This window comes from Camelus bactrianus, chromosome 14 (genome assembly GCF_048773025.1).
Source record: "Camelus bactrianus isolate YW-2024 breed Bactrian camel chromosome 14, ASM4877302v1, whole genome shotgun sequence".
Taxonomy (NCBI): domain Eukaryota; kingdom Metazoa; phylum Chordata; class Mammalia; order Artiodactyla; family Camelidae; genus Camelus; species Camelus bactrianus.
In genome coordinates, this window is record NC_133552.1 from 60,971,069 (window position 1) to 60,992,869 (window position 21,801).

General features: G+C 41.2%; 1 protein-coding gene across 15 annotated transcripts in view; it reads right to left on the minus strand.

The window, feature by feature from the left end:
- DOCK9 (dedicator of cytokinesis 9) overlaps positions 1–21,801 on the minus strand; it is a 256,309-nt gene that overhangs the window by 35,730 nt on the left and 198,778 nt on the right. For 7 of the 15 annotated variants that reach the window (XM_074378460.1, XM_074378456.1, XM_074378453.1 and 4 more), the window contains 6 exons: positions 17,856–17,989; positions 15,696–15,810; positions 12,217–12,283; positions 10,637–10,684; positions 7,932–8,068; positions 293–408 (listed from right to left, as the gene is read on the minus strand). In XM_074378460.1, coding sequence (XP_074234561.1) covers positions 293–408; positions 7,932–8,068; positions 10,637–10,684; positions 12,217–12,283; positions 15,696–15,810; positions 17,856–17,989 — 617 coding nt within the window. Of the gene's footprint in view, positions 1–292; positions 409–7,340; positions 7,385–7,931; positions 8,069–10,636; positions 10,685–12,216; positions 12,284–15,695; positions 15,811–17,855; positions 17,990–21,801 lie in introns of all 15 variants that reach the window. The other 8 variants (XM_074378467.1, XM_074378464.1, XM_074378459.1 and 5 more) reach the window with 2 other exon arrangements.

Genomic DNA, 21,801 nt, shown 5'->3' on the forward strand with positions numbered 1-21,801 from the left:
TGCTTCCCTCTGGCCAAGTGTTAACCGCCTCCAGAGACCGTGTCCAGCATTTGCAAGCAGGCCACACGCCCTGGCCAGTTAAGCTGTAACCTATTTCAGGGAATTCAAGCCATTAACTGTGGAACGGTTTCATTAAGGGAATTTAAGGATTAATGGTTTCCTTACAGGGGAAAAACAGTAGCTGCAGTAAAAGTACAATATAGGAAGTTCTTGTTGGTTCAGTTAAATAAGCAATAAGCATATTGAATTTAAACGGTCAGGCTCTGATCACGAACAGCTGCTCAATACAAACCTTAAATGCCAGGGTGAATAGAGAGAGGGTGTCCAGAGCTGTGAGGCACACCTCAGTGGCAATATTGGCTTCAAGTAACGACTGGTGGAGCACGTCTGCGTCCGAGTGGCCATAGCCTGCAGGAAATCATAGCACAAGGTCACTGCCGGCAGCTGCAGAAGGCAGGCTGGCAGGACAGCAGAGTCACAGTCAACTTTTGATTATTTCCAAAGGCTTCCTTCAGGGCCTTATCTGCCCGTTTTTGTCTTTTTTTGGGGGGGGCGGGAAGGGTTCAGTAATAATGTTTCCATTCAATGACAACTCCTTTACGACTCTGGAAGAGAAGTCAGAGCGGTAAACATTATGCGTCTGCAACGCGCCAGCCATGATTCTGTGAGCTTCATGTGTATCATTTCATTTAAATCCTCGACAGCCTGATGAAGTACATTTGTTATTTAAACCCGTTCTGCAGATGAGGAGATGAAGGCACAGAAAGGCTGGACAGCTTGTCTTAGATCACACAGTTAGTAAATGGGGGAGCAGGACAGGCACCTGGGGCCAGAGCCCATCAAAGGAGCCACCCGACTGAGCTGCTAGGATGGGGAAGTGGTGAAGGAGATGGAGCTCTGGAGCCTCCACACTGAAGGGCGGCAGCACAGCCCAGGGAAAGAAAATGAGCCGAGGGTCAGGCTGCTGGTCACTGAATCCAGCTCCGCCCCTTACTGGCTGTGTGACCCTGGGCAAGTTCCTCGACCTTTGTATACCTCAGTTTCCTCACCTGTAGAATGGGGATAACAACAGTTTATACCTCAAAGGGTTGTGTGAGTATTAAATTTATTCGTCATTGTGAAGCCCTTAGAATAGTGCCTGGCACAGAGTGAATGCTGCAGAAGTCTTAAGCTGATAACTTAAGATCTGTATTATCAGCGAGAATCACAAGGGATAACCAAGAGTTGACTGCACTGTGAATGGTATTCTACTTGCTTTAACAAAAAGCATAAAAGCCACTATGTCTGAAAGTAATGTTTAAGAAAAGGAAAGAACTTGAAGAATCATAATTTAAATACAAACTTGATACCTTCTGTATGTGGCTATAAAATCAATTTAGTACTGATAAAATATAGTTTGACATACAATTTGAGATATTAAATTATGAAATGGTATGCATTAGCAGAAATATATATAGAGATGCAAAGATGTCACAGTATTGATCTAGATTACAAAGAAAGACGGCAATATAATAAAACATCATGTAATCTTTTTCTCCATGGAGCAAAAACAAATCCACACTTACTGTGTAGGTAATTTTCTTAATACTCCAGAGAGAAGGACATTTCGTACAAAGATCAGGAAAATGAAGTACAGAAAACCTAGAGAATTTTCTTGAGGCCAGTAATGGGGGAAAAAATAGAAACTACACTCCAAATTCCTTATCCAGGTCACTGTACCAGAATCCCTATTGTTAAGATAAAATAAAGTAACTAGTATGATGTTATTCTGACTTTAGTAAATGTCAGAATTAGAGAATGGTTTTTGAAAGGCTACAAAAAGCTTTTTAAAAAAAGGCCGAATTGCTCTTTAAAGTATGATCAAAAACAAAACAAAACAAAACAAAACACTATTAGGCGCTTTCATCCAACTTTGCTTTGCTTTTGAAACAGGGGTTTTGAGTGGCCTGCATTATTTTCACACTTTGGCAGAGCAACTGTGTCCTTACTGAGGCTATGTAACAAACACATCTAGCACAATGCTAGTTATGTTTTCTCTTTATTTCTGCTTTTTTTGGGGTAAGGAATCTAGCAAAAAGAAAGATAGATTTTTTTTTGGTACTAATATTCACTGAACCGTTTTTGTTCACTTGGCAAGGCATTTGAACAAAGGCATTTCCTCATTTGGCAGTTTGTTTGGTGATATACAGAGTCCTTGAAACAAGGAAACGAACAGATGGATGCTTATTGTTACAGTAATCACAGACCAGGGCAAGAAAGGACAAAAAAAAAAAAACCCACCCCTCAAAATACAACACCTTTTATCAGACCAACCAAAATTATCACACAGGTCAAAAGGACCCTATATTAAGGGCTGCCATTTACCTCAAATGAAATTTGATAGGCTGGGTTAAACTAGAACAAAGCACTTGCTTTGGTGATGATATTAATTGTTTTTTTTCTGCACAGAACTATCCTTTTCTTTCTAGACAACCCACTGGATAAGTGTCTGCAGGTGTGATCACTACAGATGTGATGGCCTACACAATGAAGAACTTCCTCAGAATTTACTTACACCTGGCTGAAATTCTGGAACAATTCAAGAACTGGAATTTTTCAATGTGCTATTTTTAAAACATATACAATCAATGGGCCATGCTAACGAATGACAAAATTTCTCTAAGCTACTACACCACCCACCCATAAGCCATTACACTATCTAATTTCTTTTAGAATAAGAGATTAATTTAGAAATCTGTCTGCCTGTGTCTGAATCATATAGGAGTAAAAGAAATAGTCCTTTTAGCCACAATTCGTTATAAGTTGCTTTTCGAGTGACAGAGACTGCATGGACAATTTGCCTGGGGACACCCACCAGGGGGTCAAGCCTGTCTGTCTCAAGGCCTGGAACTCTAATCAGTGGTCACCTTGTAACAAGCCAACACAGGAAAATGAAACTGAGCTGGCAAACCCAAGAAGGGGGTCTTTAGAGACACAGTAAGTAAGTTCTCTAAGCATCGATCAGCAACTTTTTTAAGGTGAATAAGCAGATTCTGATACAGGCCAGCAAGGAGTGCTGTTAACCCTACTGACTTCCTCTAGTGGGCAGTGGTGCCTTGGGGCGGGGCACAGGCACCAATGGGCTTCACTGAGGCTGGTCCGGGTGGGGAAGGGCTTCCCTGATGTGCAATCTCTAGCAGGCATGTCATGGCTTGCTTTAGAGTCCTCAGGGTTCACTGCTCACATGGATACAACTTTCATTCTGTTGTCACTCTGATGATTTATTCTAAAATCCCCCAATCTTTTAAACACTCAAAGGCCAAGGGTGAGACTTTTTTTCTCCCTCTAATGTCATCTGCTATGTTTAGCCTTAACTAAACTTACTCCATTTTATAAATTCCTGTTTCCTGAACAGCTTGGTTTAGAGACGCTGACTATATCTGTAAACCATCCCTCCCTCACTGGGAAGGACAGAAGCCCAATCCACAGCCACTCGCCTTTTCCAAATGTCAGAGGACATTTGGGGCTAGAAGAACAACTCAGATGTTCTCACAGGAGGCACACTTTCATCTCGAAAGCTGCCTTCGCCTGTCATGGAATCAGAATTCTTGTTTTTAATTTTTTACTCTGGCCCATAATATGAATCCAGAAAAATCATACATTTTACAAAAAAATATAAATATTGAATGGCAAGGAATCTTCTTGCCAAATGTAGTAAACCTAGCCTCCCATATATATTAACTCATGGTCTATTGCTTTTACTAATTGCATATATTTATGCAAAATATCAACCAGATCAACCACTACACAATATATTATTGATCTCCATCTCATTTTTATTGCAAAAAAGGTTTTCCTCACAGGTGGGCAAGGAGAGGAGAAGAGAATAAGGAATAACATTCCAAGACAAAACTCATATAATTTGTTGTCTGTCCGCTGATTCACACACTGAGAAAACAAACATGCTCAAAATGATTTGTGGAACTAGTCTATGATCTCCGAGTCTACACTCGAGAAAATGGCCATGCTATCTGCTTTCTATTCTCTGTAGAATACCTCAACTAATGTTTAGCTGTGTCTGAAAATGATACCTACTATAGGATATAGATCTCCAATCTGTGAAAACACTTGGTTTAAGCATATCATACATTTTAGTTTAATGTTCTCTTTAAAGATATTGAAAAGAATAAAGAATGACTGACTTTAACTGGGCCTTGTGCCAGATTTTCTAAATTTTGAGACCCTATCAATTGCAAGAAGCACCAGTCAATGACAGACTACCATATTAGATGTAATGTGCCAGATATACTTGTTAAGGATCTGATAAAACTGTAAAATATATCTTGCTTTCAGAAATGCTCGCAAATGTGCAAAAATGTATCTGTAAGCCAAGGAAACATGTCTCAAAATCAAGGAAATAATGGCTTTAGAAACAAACATTTTATTTACTATCTTGAGTATAGACATTTAAAGCATGTAATTCTCTTTTACTTACTTTAAAAAATATATTCTCCATGCTTGAAAACTTTTGAAAAAATATTAATTTTACTTCAGAGAATATATGCCTTCCCTGCATTTTTCACATTGATTCAACATTATGTACAGTAAAGGAATTTAATTATCACCTATATTCATTTTCTTACTTGTGATTCATAAATATCAAAGAACTTCAGAGTTAGATGGGGTCTTAACAAGCCATTTTGCCCAGCTCCTCATATGATGCTTAAGTAACCTGGACAATATCCCCTAGTCTCTATTTTCACATCTCCAGCTGCCGGTACCCTCGCTAGCTCATGGGTAGCCCAGGTAGAAGATGCTTTCCCATATTCACCTGTAACTTAATCCAGTGATCTTAAACTGTCTCTATAATGACTTATATGAAATACAGGTTTTCTTCAAGGGTTTCTATCTCTTGACTCTTGGCTTTTCTCCCATCACACCAATGGGAAATATGGATTATCATGCAAGTGAATTTAATATATTCCTAGAACAATACATAGCATTAAAGTAAATACAAAGTGTTATTTTATACTTTTTGCAAATGTGTCACCTATTTGCAAACATGTTTCATTTAGTTTTCTCCTCATCTGGTTTGTATAAAATATTCTACCAGCACCTCTCACTCTCAATTTGCCATTTGGCACAAGTCTTTTCTATAAACACACAATGAGTACACGCTGCAGTAAATAGGTCAATGCCTTAATGTTGTAAACATTGACTTTTTATAAACCTGGGCAATGAACCCAACAACAACTTCTATCCTTTGAGTGTTTTTAAAATAGTTAAGACCACTGGCCCCAGTGAAATTGGTCATTTTCATTATTTCCTATAAAAATCCAAGAGTAAGGGTAAGTCCCTGCTAGAGGTACACGTGTGGTGTCTATGGTGACTTTTCCCCGTCCTACTCTTAACAGGTGACGGGGGACCCTGCAGCTTTGTCTGCATTGGCTTAAATTCCTCGTAGTTCTCTGCTGCTCCCTGCTGGTCAACTGAGGTCTCACAAAGCCTTTCCTACTCGGAGAAACAGGAAATGAAAAATGCAAGTTGTATAAGGGATTCTTCCTATTTTCATTCTTTCTAAAATAAATTCATTTTAGACCCTGGCATTCCAGGAAGTCTCTCACATATTGGATCTATGTCACATTGGTTGGCCCAACAGAAGGTACTGTATTCATTGTTAAACAGGAGTTATTTTGGGGGGGGTTTACAAATTTCCCATAAAATACCTAGGTACTGATGTAAAGACCCATGTCTGTATATATACATATACATGTGCATGCACATACACATGTATACATACAGTAAACACTCCCTTCTCTGTGGCTTTCAGCCAAGGTGACCATTTGGAGCTCAAAAAGCTAATGGAGGCAGAGGCTGAAGCCACCCAAATACAGAATCAGAATTAGAGATGTAAGTGAAGACTGAGTTCTAAGGTGCAGGACTCGGAGACATCAGGAACTTTCTGGGATGAGCAGGAATTGGAGGCACGAAGAAGGAGGCTAAAATAATTAGCTACACACTGTTGACTGGGAAGGCAGAAGGAGAAACTTTGATTGAGGGTGGTGTCACTGAAAACTGACTAAAGAAAAAAATTCAGGGTGGATGAGGAGGGGGGCGGGCAGGATGGGGTTCTCTGCGGGTAGCAGCAAGAGAGAATGGAAATCAGCCGTGTTCACAGTATGGTTTTTGGCAGCAGAACACAGCCAGCTGTCTCTCTCCTACAGTTCAAGCGTTTGCAGTGGGAGGAGCTGCTGCATATCTTACTGGATGAAGGTTATTTATTCATGTGTTGATCATTCATTTTATTTTTGTTTTCTATGTTTCCTAAATGATTATCTTTGGAGGTGGGGCCTTGGTCTGCTTATGATTTTTTTTTTAAGTGTTTTAAATTTTAAGCACTTATTTCAACTGATGGTGAGGCAGGCCCTGTGTTATAAATTATCTGGGCAAAGGCAGTGTAGCAGGTCCTGCAGAATAGTGGAGATTTCATTTCTCTTTGCTAAATAGGAAATGAAAACTAAAAATAATGAAACTCCTTGCTTTGTTTGTTTCAACCCATTGTCTACAGAGCTAAAAAAGCCCTAATGGACAAGATGTGGAAAAATCAAGTATTGTAGCCTTAGATGTGTCCCTAAAGTACATTCTACAGCTAAACATAGAACCCAGAACTAGCATTTGAAGGCTACCAATTTGGTGCGTGGAAGACTGACAACTTACTGATTTAAAGTAAGCCTGGAATTTTATAGAGACTATACCCATTACATTTAACTTTGTTGGGGTGGGAAGGTAGGGAGCTGTTGTATTTTGATTCCTCAGTCTTCTTATTTTGAACTATTATCAATTTAAGGAGCTGGGAATATTGTCTTTACTCCTAGCCTATATTAAGAAATAGGTATGGAAATCACAGTGAATGGAATGAATTCTTAAGATTAGAAATGATGAGAAGGTATTAATAACCATGTATTAAAGACATTACTTGGGATAGTAGAAACAATTGTCTAAAACTTAAGAATAACTACCTATATCATGCTTGGAGAGAAGATGAGACAACTGAGAGAACACACCACTGATAGAAATGATCACATTAGTTTTTAAAGCATTGCATGGTTGACACTTTTTAGGTTTTCTGCTTTGAGAAACCCTTAAGAAGATTAAACACTCAGATTTCTAGAAACAGCACATGATGCTATGTCCCCTCTGGCAATTGATAAAAGTAAATTAAAGATATGCTCCCACATGTTGGCAGAGTCTCTATGGTGAAGTTAGGAAGCCCCAAAGTTAGGAAGGCGAGATGAACAAAGAGGTCTTGGTTTGCAAGTGAAGCGGCCTCGTAAGCAGACTTCAACCTGATTAAATCTTACCATTGTCTACAGAAATTCCAAGCACACTTGATATCTTTCTCACACTGAAAACACAGAAAAAGTCACTTTGTTATTGGCTTTTCCACACCCTCACACAATGATTCGCGGGCTTTACATTTTCAGAGCAGTTTAAGTATTCACATACATTCAGGGCTGGAATGTCAGAATGTGCACGCTTGATCAATTACACGCATGGGATTGGGAGGGCGGGAGAAACCTGCCCCAGACGTTCTCTGGGGTTTCAGGGGGAAACTGACCATAAGTCAGCTACTGGCAGTGAATCCAAATATTAACTTTAAAAAGTCAGAGAAAGTTTGGCTCTTACACAGGCCAGATTTTGTTTTAAAAACACCCAGGAAAGGGGCTGGGGCAAAGGGGCCAGGCTTTCAGGTCTGGTGCCGTAGTTGACCACGTGCCACATTATGTCATTCTCCTCCAAGGAAGGGAACTGCGCCACGAGCTCTTCATCCTACTGCTCTAAGCTGGAAGAAAAGTCGAGTTGGTGATGTGGTGTGCTGTGGCCTAGGGCTCTCCCCTCTGAGCTGTCACATGAGATGGCTGGCTGTTACGATGGTGTGTCATGGGACTTACTGTGGTTAAAAGTGAGAGAGTTATCCAGGCTGCCCAGCTGCTGCAATCTGGCATGCATCATTCCTGTTCTGTTACGGGAAACAGGCAATGTCTGAGATTTTCGATCATGAACTATGGGTCCCAACCCCTCCTGGTTCCTGCAACATGAGTGAAATGGGATAGAAGCAAAAGTTAGACTTGTTACACTGCAGCGAGACAGGGAGCATTAGTGAGGCCAGGACACAGCAAGAAGGACACTGGCCACGAGCAGACCAAGCGCAGCGGAGCCTGTTTGGGGCCACGTGAGCCAGAGACACACACACAGTCAGCAGTGCTTACACAGTTCACGGCAAAGCACCTGAAGACGAAGGAGCAAAAAACCAGGCCAAAGCAGAGACTTTTTCAGTTTTGGAAAGTCCTTTAGAGATGCTGCTTTTCAAAAAACTGAGCATCAGTCCAACGTGGCGTTAAAGGTTAGCATTCAGATAACTGCCAAAACACCACGGATCTTTTCAGATTATATATGTTATTAAAGAGCCAAATTTTTTTTTAAATTAAAGAATGTGCTGGAAGAAGCAGAGAACAAACATGCAACGGGAGGGATGATATGAGGCGGTTTGACACCTTGATTCTTACCCAGGCAAGAAGGAGAAGAGCCACACCCTTTGTTAGACTTGTCAGCAGTCAAGTGAGGAAACAGAAAAGTGATCTGGGTTAGCAATCAAACAGCTAACTTCCTACTGTGTACCATCACCAGAGCAGATGACAAATGAGACCAGCGCTGGAATGACACCTGCCCCCGTCCCGTAGCCAGCCGTCTCCCTCACTGTGTTATTGTGTGGAGTAGGACAGGGCATGCATGGAATATCATCGGGCAGCATGCTGCTGGGTGATTCCAAAGTGACACAATGAGAAGGCACAGTATTCACAGAACTGGACCGCCACAGAGGGCCAGCACTGACAACATCTAAATCACCGCCCAAGGTCTGCTTCACATGCGGCAGAGACCATGGCAATTTTCGACAGAACAGGGCACGTCTTTCCATTGTGCATGTTACAAAGTCACGCCATCCCCTACCCCCACCCTCCTATGCCCACTCGTTTTTAAGACAGTCCAAGGAAGCATACTTTTATGCACAAATATATACAGGGTGCTTAGGAAGTTGGAAGAATTTTCTTTAAAAAAATTAAATTTATAGCCACTGAAAGAATAAGTTAACTATTTCACAAAACCCAATTCCAAACTAGTTTGTTGGGGCAGAAATCTTCAGCTTCCCACGTTCACCACGTTCAGCTCTGACGTGTTTCCTCCTATTTGCACAATATTTTCCAAATGCCACCTTGTGACACAGGTGACAGTTACTGCAAGAGGGTGTGAAGCTCCCCCAGCACAGTGTCATTCTGTTACAAATATGCTGTCTGCCCATCTTTATAGGACAAAGTCCAAAGGACTAAAGTTATTGCATAAGGAGGTTACTGTATAGGGGCACCTTGTATATACTTGCATTTGGTACTTGAAAAACTCAAATGCAAAAATTACTGTTATGACCAAAAGAAGAGTTAAGATTAGAGAACATTAAGTGCCACCACATTTCAACTAAAAATAGAACACATTAATAGGAGGAAAGCACAAAACATTCTCTAAATTTGCTCTCTTTAGGGAAAAAAAAACATACTTTTCTTTAACACAGAACACAATTCTGAAAATTTCTCAAATATCCTAAGAAAAGAACAATGTCAATATATAAAAGCAAAGTCTAGTCTATTAAAAATCTCTTCCCTATTTCACTGCTGTAAAATAGAATTACAGATGAGAGGAAAATCTCAATGATAATTAATATTAAAGTTTTTCTTAAAACATAAATATGTTTACTTATAATTAAACTTTAAAAAGAGTAACAACAGAAAAGTAGGATACTTAGACCAAGACCCTGTGAATACATTACCACGGAATACACAACACAAAAGACAAACACAGACACAGTGAACGGCGACAGGGCAGGAGTGAGGACTGCGGAAGGACCAAACGTGCTGAGGGGCACCTGCAGAGGAGGATGCTTGGCTGCCCATCAGTGATGAGTGTCCAGCTCACCTCAAACTTAGGGCCGAACTGAGAGTCTGGGCTGGGACGGGGCAGTGAGGGTTCATGATACTACAAAGAGTTCTGGTCAGGTAACAACATAGGGCTCAGACAGCTTATTCAGAAAAGAGAAGAAGCTCACTTTTAGAGATGGTTTTTGTGGAAGTCCCTCATTTTTTCATTAAGAATGAGGGAAAGTGGTTGGATGAGAAATGAGTATCTTTGTCGCTGGGAGGTGGAAGGGTAAAAAAGGACCTTTGAAAGGGAAACACGGGAAGAGAAATCACTGAGGAAGGAAAAAAAAGAGTGAGAAGATGCATCCAGAGGAACTGGGAGAAGAGAAAGAGACAGAAGGAACAGATGACGAGGGAGAACTTGGAAGGAAGTGCAGAAGTGCAGCAACAGGCCACAGAGGAAGATCTTTCCCAGAGACATGCCTGAGACAGAACGAGACAGAAGGAGCGCAGGAACGTGGGTGGAAGACGCTACCAGATTTCATGGCAGCCATCCAAAGACCTGCCAACTGTCTTGGTGGCTGCTTATGAGAATTCGAACTGCCAATCACCAGAGATGACAATTTCCCCATTTTCAGATCCAAGTAACACAGAGAAGGACACAACACTTTAAGCAAAACCCCCCACGGTACCTGGCTATGTAGCGCTTCCCCATGTACTGGAACTGGTGCAAGCAGACCCTGCGGACAGGAAGAAAGATTATTAGGGAAGTGTGAAGATAAAATTATTTTTGACACATTGCTTTATTTAAACCCATTTACAGTGACACATTCAATGCACTCTTACATCTACCACTAGCCCCTTACTTCTGGTTTTCAGAAATTCTCTGGAAGGTCCCTCTAAACCTGGAGAAAATGATCAAATGCAAAGGAGGCTCCATATTGTGCTGCTCTCTGTACCCTGATGGGTGGTCTGAGCGACACAGAGTAGAGACCCAGGATGGACATGACTGTCCAATGACTGAGGGTTTGGACATTTACTCTACGTTTGCCTCAGAAGTCGCAGTGGAAACCATGTGTGTTGTTCTGAGCTGCGTAATTGTCCTCAGTCCACCTATGTAAGGAGCTTTTTGGGGGGAAGGGGGAGGTAATTAGGTTTACTTATTTATTTTTAGAGGAGGTACGGGGGACTGAACCCAGGACCTTGTGCATGCTAAGCACGCACCCTACCACTTGAGCTATCCCTCCGCACTAAAGAGCTTCTCTTTTGATTCAAATACATGGACTGGTCTCTCACAGACAGCAAGTGTGTGCTTTTTTGTTTTATCTTACTATATCCACGACATTTATATTTTTTGAAGTATATATTTAAGAAGAGGCAGTTAAAATAATGTCTAGTCAGTACTTCTAGTGCTGAATCTTGTCTCACATGTGACAATCCCCAACTGCAACTCATCAGAGGAAGTGGCCCTGAGACTGGGAATCAAGACTGCAATTTCAAAATGTACAAAGCTAGGAACACCATGGGTTCCCACCCAAACTCATGCAAACACATTTGGCAGCAAATCATGATCCCAAATAATAGACATAAAGCTACTTGGTCACGATTTAACCAATTACTGTGAACAATCATAGGACCACAGAAGTTATTTCTTACTGCAGAAACAATAATGTGCTTTATTGTGGGGTGCTCCCTGAGACCAACTGGGGGAATTGTGAAATATACTATGCAACATTTTCAAAAATCAAAAACATTTTGCATTTGGAAAATCACCTGGCCTCATCAGTTTTGGATAAGGGATTGTGGATTTGTGTTTCTAAAAGTAAAAAGTTTAAAGGGAAACAGAAACTTAAAAGAGATAAAATAATACAGACCATATTTTAGATTTCACTTTTACTCATCATGTATTTTTAAATTATAGCAACTTTTCTCAGTCTCTGCATCTGCTTGATTTAAGTTAGATTCAACTTAGAAATGCAGCATCCACCCAATTCCATTAATAAATTTCGTTATTTTATTAAAATGGCTTGTACACATAAGTAGTAAACACTCATGTATAACAATCACATATCTAGTAATTTAATGCTGGTCACTGCCCACTTGGTCATGAGTTTCCGAAAGCAGGTGATGGGGTCAGGTCCAGGAGAGAGAGCTTAAAGAGTAAGTGTGGATGTGGGTATCCTGTATTTGTGGCTCAACTACATAGTATCTTCGCACTTCTTAATTAGGTAGGAAAAATCAAGGGTCAATGAGCAAAGACAAAACTACTCACTCAGATATTGTAAAAAAGTCCATAAGTTCGGATGTTGAAGCCTTGTTCCAATACGTAAACAAAGCGTCTACAAAGTAAACATGTATTTGGTTAGAATGATGGTGCATATTTTGCACATTATAAGATGGGAAGAGACCAGAATGTAGGCCTCCAAACCCTCCCTGCCGCCTCTCATAGATGATCAAAGGACAGACCACAGTGCCCAGTCTGTACTGGAGAACGCGGACAACAGGCTTAGTTAATTTAAAGATGCTACATCTGAACACTTTAATTTCATCATACACCATCTATCTCTACATGGTACCTACTTAATGGATACATAATGTGCTCTTAAATGGACTGGAAAATTCAAAGAATACAAGTGGGCAGGTAGTCTCAAGTCAGGCCCTCTCTTTACCCACCCACTACAGTGTCCTTCCCCAACAGAGAGCCTGCTGACAATTCTTACATGTACACAAGTATCACCCTCCTAACACACACACACACACACACACACACACACACACACACACACTGAAACGGAAGCACACATCCCACACACACTGTTTTGCCCTTTGAGTTTTAATTCACTAATATAGCTTGGATCTATCTCAGTCTTTTTGAAGCTGCATAGTATTCCTCTCCGTGGATGCACTATAATTGAGTTACCCAGCTCCCCTACTACTAGACATTTACTTGCTTTCCCCCAAATCCTTTGCTGTTATGAATCATGAACATCCTTTTCAATGGGTCTCTGCATACTCGTCCAACTAACTACATCTATAGGACATATTCTTAGACGTGACACAGCCATGTTGATGGTATGTGCATTTAAAGTTGGACAGACACTGCCAAATAGCCTTCCAGACAAGCAGTGTATGAGAACTTCAATTTCCCAACACGATGGTACAATGTACTGGTGATTAGTTAGAACCATCCCTCTTCATCAAGAGCAACTGGGCATATTTTTCGTTAAGGCAAATCCTACAAATTTATTGACAGAAAGCATTCTGTGTATGACCCTTAACCACATAGCACTGCACAAAGAGGGTTATTTGACAAAAACATTTCTGCATTCCTACAGTTTACACTTAAGTTGAGAAATGGGTAAAGAGATTTCTCTCAAAGACACTGAGTCCCTGGGGCCTGAGACAAGAGAGAGGGTGGCTCAAAGATGCTAGCGGCTCTTGAAGATGCAAGGCCACGGCTTCTGTTCTACACGTGTCAGGAATGTGGCAGGCAGGAAAAGCCGCGGGATACACACCAAGTGTCTGTTACACTAGGCACTGAGCTAGGTCTCATGATCTCACATATATCCTGCCATCGAATCCTTACCGTGATCTGGGCAGAGTTCCCATTTACAGATGAACTAATGAATAATGAAGGCTCAGAGAAGCTAAGGAACTCTTCCGAATACCATCCTAGAGGATTCTGGTGGAATGGGGGTTAAATCAAGTGCATCTGATTTTGAAAGCCACGTTTGGCTCTTAGACCAGAGGGTGGGTTGGAGAGCTTCCATCTCTTAGGGATTTTGAGTTTAGAATCCAGAGGGACAGACACTGATTACTTGAGGCTGGTCATCCTGGTGTGGTGGGAACCCAGGGAGCCAAGTGAATGCTGGAGGGCCGCCTGGGGTCAATCTGTAAACATCTGTGGCCATACCAGCACACACAGAATCTGCTGGCAAGCTGGGCGGCACCAGCACGGCCTTCCCTTGCTCTGTGCTCTGGCTCTTGGCTGAGGAGATGGGGAAGACAGCTAACTTCTACAAAGGAGGGAGGAGGCATAGGAAGGTGCAGAGAGTGAGGGGCCCTGAGTGTAGGAGGTGCTCATTAAAGGTGGGATAAAGGAAAAAGTAGCTACTGAGTTACACGACTGAGTCTGGCTGTCTGGTAAACTATTCTAAAGGCAATTTCTCCCCACTCCATACAATACACAAAAATCAATGCTTGATAGATATTAAGATTTAATGTGAAGATTTAAATAAGACAGCTTTTTAAAGAAAATATAGGTGAGTATGTTCACGACCCTGGAGGTAGGTTAAGATTTCTTAAATGGGACACACACAAAAATTCTAACTATAAAGGAAAAAAATTATAACCTTACACTAGCTGAAAAAAAAGATATTTTAAAATTGCTTTCAAGAGGTTGTTGCATTTTTAAAATACATGCCTGGCCTTCTAAAGGACTGACTTTAAAGGATAACTTTCACTTGGATGAAAAATTTCTGGTATATTTGCTTTTGTTTAAAGCAGTAACATTCTAGTTACATATCATATTTAATAGTTGAAACTTACAATACTTTAAGGAAAACTCTCAACAAAGGAAAAACAGGATTATGATACTGGCTAAAACTCACTACCATGATTAAAATGTGTAACTTTTGACTTAGTGGGAAAAATTTCAACTTTATAACTCAAATATAAGAATAAGGGCCCTGGTCCCTTTGTATGTGGTCATCATTCACAAAAAATCCTGTCTGTTTTTTTTTTTTCCCCAAAGAAAACAGTTATTTTAAAGTAACAAATCGACAGAAGAATAAACTACCCCAGTCCTGAAGCATTTTAAGGACAGGCATGCTCCTCCTAACCCAAGTCATAAGGTCCAACCCTCAATGCCGCTGAAATTGAAGTCTGGTACAAAAGAAACACTTTCTGCAGCAGAAACACCTCCCCTGGGTGTTCAATGCCCACACTGCTGCCACCAGACAAGGGGTCTTCAGGTCTCAGAAAATGGCACTTTATTTCCAAAAAAGTTAATCTTCACTCAATTACCTTAATGAAGCTCATAGAACACGTTTTAATTTGTTAGAGGGAAAGTAAGAAGAGCTCTGACCAAGATAAGGACTGTGACACTGTCCTACAGCAGTTTCACGTGACTGGTTCTATCATATGAGCAGAGTGGGAACTGTCCCGTCGTGGATGTTTACAAGCTCTGCATGGTACTGACAAAGCACTCATGGTTGTGGTCATTTCTATTAAAAAATGTGGTTGTCAAATCCTTAACCAGAAACTTAGTCAACCACGATACCACTATTTCCATTAGAAAACTAAACACACCTCATGTCCAATTAAAAACAGGAATGTCACACACAGTCTAAATAAAGAGATGCTTGGGTCACCAACACTACAAACTCGAATTCAAGACATGGACTAATAGAGTTTTGCAAATTGCCAGTAAGTTTTTTTGGACAAATGAAATTAAAGGAAAAAAGAAACTACTTCATTTATCTGCTCTGTCTCCTTTAGTGAAGATGGCAGGTCTGAGTTTTAATATAAATTTTTTAAAAAGACCCATTCACATTTTAGAACCCATTTTCTAGAATACAATAATAAACATAAATTCCCAAATTAAGACTTAGTTCTACTACATTTAATAAATTAACATGTATTTCAAACAACAGAGAAAATCCTTAAATTCTTTCAATCAATTACAATTAAAAAAAATAAACAAAATACTGAAACAAGGAAAGCAAAACAGGAATCTTCCTTTTGACCTACCATCAGACATGCTCTTTAAGATGTAGAGGAAACACATCAGCAGGCTCTTAATCTCAGACTGGTCAAGTTTGTCACAGCGGACCACAGAATTTCCCAAAGTGCCACTCTGTTGATGCTAAAGAAAAAAAAAACACAGGTGATTTTTCTCCTTCATTACAGGTAAAACAAAATTAGGTTCACTTTTTTCCCTTGGAAGAGAAAGATTCTTAGAATTGAGTCAAATCATACAAATTAGAAGGTATAAATGATTTGTCAACAAACTACAGGCACACCATTGCCAGCTATACATGGGCTATTCCACAGAAGGTCTGTCTTGCCTCCTTTGCACACTCTCCTGAGACAAGCCAGAAGGCCCAGACCTTCCAAATTGGATAACCACAGTTGTAGCTACTGGCTTAGTTCTGAAATGCCAAGTAAAACTTCATGCAAAAAAGTTTATGTGCTGAGATCAAACACAGAAATGACGATTCAGAAGACAGGGCCAAACCAAGCACAGCCCCAGGAACACGTCAGTGGCTGAAACAGCAAATTAAGTCCATGGTGCTACTGTGTACCAGCCACTAAAGCCGGAAGCAGAGTCACTGTGGTCCAGTTACATCCTGGGGCATCTTTGGGGGAAGACCACGTGCAGCTGTATAGGGATAAGGAGTGACACCTTAGCAGAGCACCGCAAAGCGGTAAACAGATGCGATCACTCCACCATCAGCTTAGCTCAGCACCGGAAACTTCAGAAAGCTCAGGGCGCAGGGTGAGGGTAGTTTTGCCACTAGACAGCAGGTTCACACGTTCAAAGTGTTCACATAAAAATAAATAAATAAATAAAACAAGAATCGCATCTTGTTTAAAAAACACAGGAGATTTAAAAATTTTCAAAGTTGTATTTCCAATTGAAATCAGGATTTTTTTTTTTTTTTTGGCCAAATACTAAAGTGGAAAGATCAGTGAGAAATATCTTTCATTCAAGGTATTGGTGGGTGGGCAATTGGAAAAAATATTTAATAAACGAGTTTGAATTAACGCGCGTGGGTACTTTTACTACAGGAGGAAATACAGGTGCGATCAGTGGCAAAACTGCAGAGCACATGCGCGGACTCGCCCACCCACTTCAGCAGAGCCACCCGGGGAGCTCTGGGCCAGTAGCAGCGGGATGTGGGGTGCGGGGGGCACGGCTTCCTCCGGCAGCGGCGGAAGCGTCAGCAGCGAGAAGTCCACGGTAACCCGCTGTCTCCTGGCCGACTGGCCGCTCTCCTCCTCCTCTCCCGCACCGCGCGGGACGCAAGTCGAGTGCCTTCGGAGCAGCTTCTCCCTCTACACACGCGGGCGTGTCAGGGTCAAGGGAAAAGGTGGACACATCGTGACACACGGCTGTACGGAGATGCTCGTGCCTGCAGAGATGCTCGCGCCTCCGCAGAACCGCGGCTAAGGTTCCCGTCAAGGCCAGCCATGAAACTAAAGGTATGGTGACAAACCTGATGCCGAGGAAGGATGTCTTCCACGGTTCTGAGAACTAGGGACACATCCCCAAGTGGGTCACCTGTTGGTCAGTACACGTGTTCGCCTATAACTTGAAACAACTTAGGAAAACAGTAGCCAAGGTGAGACTAACCTATCATGGTTCCAGGTTTCAGTCCGAGCCTGATCCATTCGCACGAATTTCCAAATAGCCCGAGTCTCAGTTATTTCAAGAGAAATAGTTAAATAGGAGGATGTGTTAGGTTGGGGCTGGGAGCACAGTGTGAGTGGAAAGCCTCCTCTCTGAATCACCAGTATGATCAGTTAATCTTTTCAGGAGTCAGCTTTGGAGCCAACGCCTGTCTGCATGGATGACTATGTTACAAATGGTGTTCTCTGGCACACAGACAGGGGCGATTCTGAGTGAGTGGCATTTTGATTCCCCTACCTGTCCAAACTGCCAGAACCATTTGCTCAAAGTCCTCCACTGTAAACACTGCCCTGATCTGAAACCCTGGAAACAGGAATCGGGGGGATCAGGGAATGGGCCCATCCTTAGATAATACTCTGATCATCTGCCCCAGGTTAACTGAGTTATTTAAGGGAAAAAAAGGGTCACACTTAATGAACACTAGAACATTAAGTGTGTCTACTTCGGGCTAAATCGTTAGTTATAAGAAACACTTAAGTTATATGAAAAGAAATTACCTTGTCCAGGGAATTGCTCTTTTCACTGTTCCTTTCTGGAAGGCTGTTCCCGGAATCTGTGCTTATGAGAGATCCTCTTGAATCAGCATTTCTCACGCTATTGATGTTTGGAGTTGAGTTTGTATATGGAGAAGCTAAACAGCAATCAAACCAAGACCAAAAGTTTGGAGAGACAGAACAGAACAGAGGTAAGTACTGAACTTTAAGAGAAATTGCTTTTATGGCACTTATCTTTTCTGTTAGGAAGTTGGTTCAAGAGTTGCATTCAATTACTTTCCCTTTAAAGAATCAGGCCATAGAGAGTGAGATAAAAATAAATTTGAATCTGAAATGTTCAGATATAATTATCAATTCACTTATGAGTAACCACCTTTGATTGCTCAGACTAAAGGAGAAAATTCTGTTTCAGACTAGGATGGAATAAGGACTTCAAAAAATTGAAAAGATAAAATGATCTACAACTATCAAATGAAAAAAACTAAGCCATGCAGTAAACCTGCAGTCCTCAAAAGGTATGCTGAGGCACCCTAAAATCTCTGAGGGGTGTTATGGGACAGTTTAGATTTTCAAGGAAAACACAGTGATATTTGACATTTGCTGGAAACTGTAGTTTCAACCTTAAATTGTGCTACATTCCTTTCCATGATGTCGTATCTTTGTGAAGCAGGGTATTTGGTGGTTGCTATGATAAAAAGCAAGTACTGGGTGAAAATCAACATGGAACAGGAAATGAGAATGTCGGTGAGCAATCTGATTCCAAATTTGAGAAGCTGTGCAGCGCCAAACAGGCACACACATTCCATTAGTAAGAACTGTGGTTATTAAAAATAAAACACAAGTTTTTTCTTTAAATTCATGTATATAGTTTTCAAATGCCTATTAAGTTGTTAGGTTGTAAGTACTTCTTAAGTTATTTGGCCCTAAGTACCTAATAAACAGAATCACTGGGTGTTTCTTTTGGCCTGGGGACCCTGTGAAAAAAACTTCTGGGACAGTAAGGGTGCTCTAAACTGAGAATGTCTGGGAATCTCTGCAATAAACAGTTACAAGCAGAATGGAAATCAAGCTTGGAAATAAAATTTGTGACATCTGCGAAGAAGACAGCAGTTTAAGGTAGAAGTCAGCCTCTACCTCAATATTACGGAATTTTGAAAAAGTAATAGATTGACTTCCTGCTTAGATAAGATTTAAATAAATCACATAATTAAAAATGACTCTCAGACTTGTACATTCTGTGCTGACCCAAAAGGCACACCCCTGGCGGAGAGGCCTGGCTGGCGGCGCACGCCGCACAGGAAGACTTTTGGCATGTGCTGCAGGAGGCCATAAGCACAGCCTCCCACACCCCGCTGCCTCCCCTGGAGACACCTTTACCTGGCGCTGCAGACCGGGCAGGTCGTTTTCAGGTTTCAGCCTGCACATCAGCTGCCGTGGACTAAGGCACCTCTAAGTTAATCCCTCCCCCTACCTGACACACAGGATTATCCGCCACCATCCCTGAAACCGATTCAATGTATTAAGTGTATCAAGAAGAGAAGAGTCAGGAGAATTTGAAAATGCAAGTGAAGCTGGGAACATGTAAACCACACAGCCGCACCTCCCCAGAAGAGGACCTGTGTGATAGACTGTCACAAGTAGCATGTAAAAAACTCTACGAAAGGGCCACAAGTCTTCTACACTCAAAAAAGAAGTGTGCATTATGACCAGATTAGAAGTATTGTCCTCCTCATATAACTGGACTTCAAATGTAATGTAGAACACAGAGCTCAGGAGGAAGAGGCTCTCAGTAAAGTAAAATTAGACCTTAAATTCTCAGTTTTAGGATCAATTCCACAACAAGAGTCATAATCTAAGGAAAACAGATGAAAATGCAATAAATCAAAATCAACATGTTCAGTAGAACTATTGTTCCGTGTGTGTGTGTGTGTATTTAATATCCTGGCCAAGTGCCTTACTTTTAAAAACCTCAAACAACCTGTAAGTAAAATGAAAAGTTTAGTTCAACTCTCTCCCCTTTGTAAGGACAGCAAAATGCAATACACTGAGTAGTAGGTGGAAAATGGAACCTTGGGCCTAAGAATATGTGTGTTTTAAAGTGAATGTCATCTCAGAGTATTATTCAGGCAATGAATCAGTTTTAGAAATTTTCATGCACCATGTTCCAAACACATTAAAAAAAAAACTGCTGAGGGTACATTCTCAGTAAGTGTGGACACAGAATTTCCTCAGGTCTGCTCTTGAAGGATAAGTACTCGGGCTAAAATTAACTGGAAATTCCTTGATGAATAAAAGCTAAAGCTACCAGAAAACAACTAGTAAATCCAAAGATGGGGGCTTCCCAGGAAGGCATTCCTAAAAGGGAACAAGGATTTAAGTCTTTAAAGGTGGTGGGGAGGGGCGGGAGACATAGAAAAAGCCTGAGTAAAGTAAGTCTGTTGTGGTGAATTCCTATGAAAAGCAGATCCAGGTCTTGAAATTCAAGAAAGAGTGAAAAGGGACAAAATCAGTCTCAAGTACTTTTGGTAACTTCACTATGAACACAGAGCAACTGAAGTTTGTGCTAAAGACACCAATGGCTCGTCTCTGCATTCTCAAGGCATCCCAAACCCTAATAAGGGGAATGTGGAACTGGAGGAAAAAGTCAGGGTCAAAACATCACCTCATTCTAGTTTCATCATTTCCACAAAGTCTGGAATCCTACAGAATACAGGTCAGAGAGGACAAGGTTAAGAGTTAGGCTCTGCGACTCATCTAATTGGCTACTGAGAGTAAATCACAAAGCATGAATAACGCTGAAGAACTGTGCTTGTTATAATGGCAGTCATTTAACAACTCTGAGCATCTACCCTGCCAAGCACTGCGCACATCGAACTAGCTCTTCATCCCTCACCATGACCCTGTTTTTTGAGATGTGGACACAGGGTGAAGAGGAGAAACATCCTATCCATGGTAATTGTAAATGGTGGAGTCTGGATCGAAAGCCACATCGGTCTGACTTTAAAGCCAGTGCTGTGAACTGCTGCAGACCAACCCTCTGAAGGGAACCCTTCCCTACTCCCAGAGCAGTGTGTGGACAGAGGAAGGCAAAGACAGGGCCCGGGCCCCACGGGAAAGGCAGCAGAAACACAAGCCGGGCTCTGCATTTTGCATGAATTAACTCATTTAATCTTTACGACGCCAAATGAAGTAAGTATAACTATGAAAAATGCACACAGACATAAGTAAAGTAACGACTGGTATTGGTGTCATAGGATACATTTGAGCACTGGGGTGAGGTTTCCAATTTTATAGTCTGGCCAGTGTCATGGCCTGTGTGAAATAGCTTGTAGGCAACAGGAACAACACAAAAGCCAAGGACATAAACTCAGAACAAACAACAGTCCTGCAGATTACTTAGATGAAAGGACTGCCCTTTGTTCTGCCCTATGAGTTAGTCCCATTACTGGGTGGTCTGAGCACCAGCCACAGCAGGATGCTTCATTTATTCAAACTGTGGTTTAAAGAGGGAGAAATGAAGACAGCGTCAGCCTGGGCATGTCTGTGACAATTCTACAAAAATTTACATATATATATATATATATATTTTGTACCATTATCTTTATGAAGTAGCTGGCACATGGGCTCAATTAGTCAGAATATTAATAAGTACATTTCTCAGGCATTTTCTTATGGAAAAACGACTCAATTTGAATCTTGATTTATGCCATCTGTTTTCCTCCCTGTGGGGGCTGCTCTAACGTTATTTCAGATTGAAAAAATATTCTAGGAAAGAAGATTTTAGAAAACTGCTTTCGGGACTGCATGCTAGCCATAAACCAGTACCTCCTTCAGGAATTACTGCATCACATTTCATCTACATGGTGAACCCTACAAATAAACCCTACCGTCCACACACACCTGCAAACACATTCTTTTCTTAAAAGCATAAACAAGCCAATTTGAAGAC